The 8,779-nt window shown below is 45.3% G+C and overlaps 1 protein-coding gene across 1 annotated transcript; it reads left to right on the forward strand.

Moving 5' to 3' along the window:
* Positions 1-8,779, forward strand: notchl (notch receptor, like). Its single transcript, XM_061080955.1, has 11 exons — positions 1-212; positions 1,252-1,396; positions 1,839-2,171; positions 2,959-3,179; positions 4,412-4,739; positions 5,470-5,645; positions 5,801-5,862; positions 6,049-6,172; positions 7,072-7,169; positions 7,284-7,615; positions 7,693-8,779. Exons 1-11 carry the CDS (start codon positions 161-163, stop codon positions 8,201-8,203), a joined length of 2,382 nt encoding a protein of 793 aa, XP_060936938.1. The 5' UTR covers positions 1-160; the 3' UTR covers positions 8,204-8,779.

Here is an 8,779-nt window from a genome sequence, read left to right on the forward strand (position 1 = left end):
TCGGTGGCTTCACAGATTCACAGCAGCGTGAAGCTCTGTGAGTCAGAGCCGAGCTGCTGCAGGTCAGAGACACGTTCCACCAAACATCTGGACGAGGCCCGAGTCAGGAGAGAAGAAGAAGAAGAAGGAGAAGAGGAGGCCCACAGCTGGCAGCCTGAAGATGTTGGCTCGGACGGTGTTTCTTCTGCTGGGACTGAGCTGGACGTGTGGAGGTGAGTCAGCCACTTTATTCTCAACAGATTTATGTTTTTGTTTTATCAAATATTCAAGAGTTGAATCTAGTGACATGTTTGCTCCCCAAACTGTGTTGAATTAATTATTACTGTTTTTAAGGTCTTTTAAAGAAGCTCCAACTCATGAAGTTTGTATTTTCACTTCATAATATTATACAGGATAATGAATTTCTTGAAACTTTTTTCCTGTTGAATTGTTAACAGCTTAATTTACTGACAAACGTTGTTATAATATTGGTTTTTCTTTAAATTATTATATATTCATATCATCATTATATTTCTATATATTCCTGTATTAATATAAATACATATATTTGTATTCCTCCTGCACCAGAAGGTCTCGTTTTGCGAAAGTATTAAACATTTAACTTTTAAACTTATTTTAGCTCTGTTGTCTGAATCATTTTTGTCTGCTCTGAATCCATGGTCCCGCTCACACCTGCCAACCCCATTGTCCGACTCCATCACATTCCTCGTCGCCGTGGTGAAGACCTTCGACCTTTATCAAGTCCCCGGCCCACTCCATTTCCTGTTGCTATTCGTTTCTCCTGGTAACTTCCTGTTTATGTCAGGCCGGTTTCCTGTTCCCTTTAACGGTCCGTATCAGGACCCACCTTTCGTGGCCTGACCTGCATTGTTATGAGTAGCTGCTAACGCTGTGAAACAATGAGGGGTTTGAACAAGGGGCCGAGCTGCTGCTGCGATAAAACCCTTAATGAAAACAGTTTGCATGTTCGGTTTAATTTCTGTGCAAAGCTCAGGGGGCATGAAAACAAACTGCAATACTGGATATGTTGCTTTGTTTGCTAAATGAGTAATGTCGAGACTGTGCAATATTATACAGAGAAACCTAACAGTGCATACAGTCAGCAAGCCTTTGGCAACAGGAAGAAACAGACTCGGGGTGGACGTCATCTACCTGAACAAGTCTCGGCTGAACCGCAATTACAACATTTTGAACTTCAACAAGTTCCTAAAAGTACCACACTTCTATCTGTTTCTGTGTTTGTGTCGGCAGCTGCGTCTGAGGATCCCTGGGGCCGGTGTCCGGTCGTCAGGAAGTGTAAGGACAAGTTCGGAGACGGGTCGTGTGACAAAGACTGTATGGAGCCCGAGTGTCTGAGAGACGGCCTCGACTGCGTGAAGGACAGGGGCCACTGCAAGTAAAACGCCTTTGTTTTCATCCACATTGTTTTGCTTATCAGGGTCAGTTATCGTTTTCCTTTTGAAATGTCATAATTCTTATTTGTATTAATACTTTTATTCCTTTGGATTAAAGGATGTTTTTGTTGGCGGTCAAAAACCCAAACAAGAGCTACTGTCATCATATTCATTATTAAGTATTTAGTGTAAAGTAGCAAGTGTAAAAATAAGTCACAGCTTATTTGTACACTTGCTACTTTACACTAAATACTTGTGTATAATTGATATGGATTCCCTGGTACCTGCAGCATGTAATCTTAAAATCTGAATGCTAGGTAAATGCTAAATGCTAATTGTCACATGCTGGGGGAAAGAAAGATTGTAAACCGACATAAAGTTAAGGTTTTGTCTAATATTTCTATTTCTTTAATTCCTCTCATCCATCCCAATCGTGGCTCCCAGTCCGGACCACATCAAGTACTGCCGCGACCACTACGCCGACTCCCACTGCGGCCAGGGATGCAACAGCGCCCCCTGCGGGTGGGACGGCAGCGACTGCTTCACCCATCAGAGCCCGCTGTGGGCCAAAGGAACGCTGGTCATTCACACCAACATCCCGCTGGAACACGGCACCTTCTCTAACAGCTCCCTGCTGTGGGCGCTCAGCGTCCTCCTCCAGTCGCCGCTCAAACTGAGAGGAGCCACCCAGCTCGCCACCAACACCAACTTGTTTGACATTAACGCTCAGCAGCTGATCGAGCTGCTGGCTCAGGCAACTCCCGCCGATTCAAACGGGTGCGTGTTGAGTAACATGTTACAGCCATTGTGATTAGATGCAGAATTCTTTATGAATTGCTTCTGGGATCTGAGATCATCATGTGCATAAGGAGTTTTAAATCCATGCACAGTAACACTGAAATAAAGTAAAGATTAAATACAAGAAGGCCAAACACAGAACCTTGGGGAACTCCAGCAAGCCTGTCGGAATAGCAGGGACACTGATATAAATCAATGTGCATCAAACTTATTATTAAATTATATTTTGCTGATTTTTCTCTAAGAGGATATTAACAAATGTCAAAATAAATGTTGTTCCAAATTTGAGGAAAGTTACAGATTAAATCAAACGTTCTTCACAACACTGGCTTCAAAAAAAAACGTAGCTGCTCTTTCCCGACTTGAAAAAGGAACAAATAACAGAAGCACTATTATTTGACAGAGTCTGTTCCGAGGCAGAACGTTCACAGACAAACTTTTCAGACTCAGCAGCTGGATAAGACAGATGTGTGTGTATGTGCGTACACAATCGTTTGTAAAAGGTCAAATTCAAGTGACGCTGTCTGCTCACACACTGAACGCTACCAAAAAAAAAAGTCTCGTCCAACAAACACAAGCACACGCACACAGGGTCGTCACCCTCCTATTCCAAGAGGATATTATCAAACGTCCAAATAAATGTTGTTTTAATTTGTTCCAGATTTGAGGAAAGTTACAGATTAAATCAAACATTCTTCACAAAACTGCCTTCAAAAAAATGCAAAGCTGCTCTTTCCCGCCGTTTCCTCCTCTGTCTCCCTCCCAGCTCCCTCCTTTTCCTCCAAGTGGACAACAGGCCGTGCACCCGTCTGCCCCTCACCTGCTTCCCCGTCGCCACCGAGGCCGCCAGCTTCCTACGCGCTGTCATGCTGCTGAGGCCCGGCTCGTTCCCCAGCCTCCCGGAGCTGAAGGCCGTCGTCAGCATCAGAGGCGTCCGAGAGGAAATAGGAAGCAGGGAGGTGGAACCGGTGAAGGAGGAAGTCAAAGGTAGCCTAATGTGTCCTGTGTCTCCCCCCACACACACACATACACACACAGACACACACAGGTTTGTGTCATCCAAACAAAACATTGTAAAACACTTTTCCATTTCCAGTGTGTGGACGTGTTTGGTGATGACTCCAGCTCCTGTGTCCTCATACATGTCTTTATTATGAGAGGATGCCATTTGTTTTAACAAGCTGTAATGTGTCATCAGAGAAGTCAGGTTTAATTTAAAGAATAAGTTGAATCTCTCGCAAATGTAGGATTTTTGTGAGCTGCTAGGGTTGCAAAATTCCGGGAATATTCAAAGTTGGAAAATTTCCATGGGAATTAACGGGAATAAACGGGAATAAACGGGAATATACGGGAATAAAATGGAAATGTTGTGGTTAATTTATACTAACTGTATTTATCTTGTCATATACAGACATAAATATAAACATTTTGTTTTGTCATAGGCTGATTTGAGCCCTGAGGAAACTTTGGGCACTTGACTATATGCTTCTGCATCGTTGTGTCATTCTTAACATAGGTCTTTGCACAGTGTTTGCAAATGTACACAGCCTTTCCTTCTACATTGGATGGGGTGAAATGTCTCCACACATGAGAGAGTGCACGTGGCATTGTTCTGTAGAATAAGATGAGAAAAAAGTTTGTAAAAAAACGCTAATGCAATGCCAGAGATATAAATAGTTAGCCAAACAATTGGAACCATCTGTAAACATATTTTACAATTGATGGATAAATGAATGGAAATATGCTAGATGAACAGATGAACAATCCTCAATCAGCATGCTAATATATTTTCCCCAGTAATATCATGGAAACTTACCTGACTAGTCCTTCACTCTACAGCAGGCCTCAATAGCCCTGCAGTAGAGTGAAGCATGCTGGGAGTTATCTGTGCATGTGATGGAAGAATGCACAGTGGAGGGTTGAAATTCAACGTGCAGTGTGTGCTGCATTCCATACATCTTTAAAATAGAGTTTTGAATGATGTTTTTATTGCTCAGCGTTTAATTTGCTTATTTTTTTTTTTTTTTCAAAATTCTCGAGCTAAACTTCCCATGGAAAGTTTCCAGAAAGTTTCCGGAAATTTACCAGAAACTTTCCACCCCTTTGCAACCCTAGCTGCAACACAATATAACTATTTGACTCACTGTTCAAAACTTTACTTTTAAACCAAAAATGATCATTATCGACTTAATTAAAACTGTCAAATCCTTCTTTCAAAGAGCGGAACCCTGTGTGGCTGTGGGTCGTGGTTGCCATCGCGGTTGCCCTGCTGCTGGCGCTGCCCGTGGCGGTGTTCCTGGTGGTGAGGAGGGTGAGGCAGCGGCGGGCGGACAGGGAGGTCACCGACAGGGTGAGACACCGGTCCACGGTCACCGACAGCGAGCAGAGCAAATCCAAGAGCTGGACGCCGCACGCAGCCCAGCTAGAACCACGGGTCAGGTCCAGCAGAGACAAAGACAAGATCAGCCTACGGAAGAAGAAGAAAGCCAAGGAAGCGGAGAAGAAGAGGAGGAGGGAGCCGCTGGGCGAGGACGCCATTCGAATGCGGTGAGAGGAGATGACCGGGGAGGATGTTTGGTCTGCGGGAGGAATGATGTCATCTGGACAAATGGAGTTTAGTCTAAAACAACAGAGTTCTTCCTGTACAACTTTTTGTCCGGGGACACTTATTCACATTTAGCGATTCACAGATAACATTTTACAACAGTAAGTGATCAGTAGCTGCAAAAGATTATACATTCATAAACTTTTTTAATCAATGCAACAATTTAAACCTGGAACTAAAAGCAAAATGGCAAATCTCTGCCCTTGTGTCCCTGACAGTTATTCTTCCTTTTATAGGGAACAACTTTGCTTCAGTGATAAATTGTAATTAATTGATTAGATGGAAAATTCTGCCTAGAAAATTGTGATAATTAACTAATCAAGGACGCACATCAGAGTCTTGGTTTGATTGGAGCAGGCTACATGTTGCTACTGCCCCTCCCTCCCTCCCTCCCTCCCTTGATTAATTTCCTGTCTCTCTAAACAATGGCAAAAAAAATTTGAAAAAGAAAAGGGCCCCCTGATTATGCTGACCTTCCCAAAAGCTTCCACACACTGCATCTTTCTTTACATTGTACAAAAACAAACCTTTGTGTTTGGGCGCGCTGCACAGCTCGTTGTTGACGCACGGGTCATATTTAAAAGAACAGGAAATGACCACGGGGGTGGGGGGGGGGAGACGGCGGCCTTCTTAACACGCAGCATCAATAACACCTTGCCTTTGGTTTTTCAGGCCTCTCAAACGGGACCAGGACATAGGAAGCGACACAGACTTTACCCAGAGTTCAATGGAAGACATCAACGCGAGATGCTCCAGACGCCAGGAGGAGGCGTCCATTTGCGACCACCGGACCCCGGACCAGAAACAGTACCGAGCCGGACCCTCACCGTCCCGCAGGCCCATACAACGTAGGCTTTGCAGTGATTCAAACACAACAAAAGATTCATTACTGTAACAATTCACAATGTTTGCATGCAGACTACACGTATGTTTCCATATGTAGTATTTGTTCAGGTATAAAACTCCTTAACACCCTTCAAGTATGATTATTGTGCTCCCGCAGCTCCACCTAGAGGATGGGAGAGGAACGCCATGCCGCCTCCTCTGCTCAGTCCTCCTCAACAGGTCTGTTCATGTGCTTATTTCATTTCATGTTGTTATTTCGGTATTTAAGTCTCTTTGGTTTCATATTGTTTGTGTTTTTGTTGTGCAACTTTAGAAGTTATTTGTTTGTTTAGTGTGTACAGTGTTATATATGTGTATATGTACTATGTGAAGTGTATATTTGTAACGGTTTGGTGGTGTTTGCAGTCGGCAGAGTGGTGTGGCCCGGATGGGTCTGTGGTTCTGATCCGAGCCGTGCGTAGCGGACTGGACCGGGTGGTTCTGGAGCTGCTGCGAGCAGGAGTTCCTGTCAACAACACCGACCACACTGGTAAGATTACTACAAACCTGAAAGTCTGAATAAACCACAAACCTCAGCCCAATTCTTGTTGCCTATTTTCACTGGAAATAAGATTTCAAGGAACCGTCGATAATGCTATTTATATTAAAGCTGTATGGAAATGTAGTTTCTATCATTACCTTTAAACGCTGCATCATCTCTAATGTCAGGAGCAGAGACGGACACATTCTGAGTTTACCTCTTCATGCACGAATTAGTTGAAGAAAAAGATGATCCAAGGTATTTTCTAATAAACAAAACTTCTCGGGAAATTTTTAATCGAAAGTTTTGTAATGATTATACTTAAAGGAAAGGTTAAGGGATCATTAAAGTCATGTTTCATTTCAATCCACATTTCCATCCTTCGGGCCATATTTGTATCTCATGCCTGAACAGGTGAACTTGGAGAAAAAATAACATGTACAGCCCATTTTTTCCCTGACACCTGTAAACTGCTGTGACTTACCCCCGTCTCTCTCACGCTCTCTTTTTGTGTCCCTCCTCTCCCGTCCTGTCCTCTCTCCTCTCCATCCATCTTCCATCTCTTCCCTGCCTCTCTTCCTCCTCCAGCTCCCCTGCTACCGTCCTCTGACTCAGAGCAAAGTTAATGTGCTGTAGAGCTCCACCTCTGGTTCATCCTCTTTCCTCTTGCTTTTGACGTCTCTCAAACCTCTGTCCCTTCTCTCTTCTCATGTTTTCTGTGTTTATTTATTTGTTCCCGTCCCTGTCGTCTCTCCGGCTGAAGCAGTTCATCTCCTCATCCCCCCTCTTTACCTTCATTCTCCCTCTCTCCACCACCTGGGCTCGACTCTGTTGTGTAATGGTTGTTCATTGGCTGACTTACTCCCTCCCTTCTTCCCCCTCACCTCCACTCACACTGTGTCTCTCAGGGAGGTCGGCCCTGCACTGGGCATGCTCAGTAAACCACCTCTCCCTAACGAGAACCCTCATTCGCTACGGGGCCGCTGTGGACCTGCAGGACAACAAGGTGAGCTCCTGAACGCGTCTTCAAGCTACTTGTGAGACGCCACAACACCTGGAGTGGATTAAACATCTTTCAATCACCTTGGTTCTATGTTATATTCATGATTGTGTCCGGTAGGGCGAGACCCCGCTCTTTCTCTCCGCCCTCCACGGTTGCTACGACACTGCCAGGCTCCTCCTCCTTCACGGCGCCAACCTTGAGCTTCACGATCGAAGGGGCCGGCGGCCGATCGACGTGGCCCGAGAGGGGATGCGTCACCAGGTCCTGGAGCTCCTGCTGGCTCACCAGATTCAGAGAGGGCCCGTCACCGTAGACTCAGCCAACGACATGATGTGGGATGAGCGTGGTCTGATGTACTCGCCGTGGGCCGGATCGCCAGGCCTGCCGGGAAGAAGCGCCTCCTTCTCCGGGATGGTAGCACATCGGGATATGTCCCCGCCACCACAAAAGTAAGGTTTCAGAAATATACCACTATTCATATTTCTGCTTCAGGATCCAGTCTAATTTCCCTCTCTTGTCTTGCCAGTGATTGGTCGGTGAATAGAGTGCAGTACCCCTCCCCTCAGAACTGGCGACCTCAGCTCAACCAATCAGCGACAGCGTTGGTACCTCCGAGAATCATGGGCCGCTCCCCTCGGCCAATCAGCACCTTGCAGGAGGTGACCTCAGAAGACGAGGATCGCGACAGGCATCACGACGTCCCCAGAGCTGCGACGCCTCACTTCCTGTCCCCTCAACCGGCGCCTCGGCAGCGCTCCTTTTCCTGCACCCAGCATGCATTGCAGCGTCGCTCCAGCGCCCCACAGCCGGAGCCAAACTACATCATCGTGACAGACAGAACAGCCAATGACAGCGTAGAAAGAGCGGCAGTTTCGCATCCCACAGAAGCTGCCGCCCAATCAGATCGCCAGCCAGTCGTACACATGGAGAATCCCAGTAGATCAGAACATGCAGTGGTGGGTTCATCGAATCCAGAGCAGAAATCCAGAGGTGAGAGGTCGAGCCACACGGCCGACTCCACCCAAACGGCCTTGTAGAAACCTCTGCTATTTAGAGAATAAGAATCGAGGATGTGATGATGACTCTCAGTGGTTTTAATAAAGCTACGTCAACAGAGAGGCACTGGGTTTTTTATTTGTTCATATCAAACCGAATCAGTAGCTCGTCAGCTGGAAGGAATCCGACCTTGACTTGTTGTTATTGATTCAGCTATTGGGTTTCACCTCGTAGATTTTCTTATCCTGTCAAATTAATACAGACACACAACACTACCCCGTCACCTTCGCTCAGCCGTTTATAAATTATTATTACCATCACCTCCGTTAAAGAAGTTATGTTTCCATGACCTTTTGTCTGTCCGTCTTTATGACTGTCACAAAAACTACGAAAACACTTTTTCCATCAGATATTTTTTACTCCAGCGAAGAATATTGTTAAATGTAAAGTTTCTGTGACACAACAACCCGTCAGTCTGAAGCTTCACTCCAGTGTATTCACATTGTGTTAATGTGTGACAGGTTGTATTCTGATTATTGCAGAAATATTTAAAGTGTTCATGTGTTGCACAAAGACGTCAGAATCCTGTTGATGCAATAAAATAAAATGACTTTTCA

Source organism: Limanda limanda, chromosome 11 (assembly GCF_963576545.1).
Source record: "Limanda limanda chromosome 11, fLimLim1.1, whole genome shotgun sequence".
Lineage (NCBI taxonomy): Eukaryota > Metazoa > Chordata > Actinopteri > Pleuronectiformes > Pleuronectidae > Limanda > Limanda limanda.

Coding starts and splice junctions, on each gene's coding strand:
- notchl (XM_061080955.1), top strand. CDS start 161: ATGTTGGCTCGGACGGTGTTTCTTCTGCTGGGACTGAGCTGGACGTGT. Junction 4,740..5,469: donor GAGGACGCCATTCGAATGCG/GTGAGAGGAGAT, acceptor TTGGTTTTTCAG/GCCTCTCAAACGGGACCAGG. Junction 6,173..7,071: donor CAACAACACCGACCACACTG/GTAAGATTACTA, acceptor TGTGTCTCTCAG/GGAGGTCGGCCCTGCACTGG.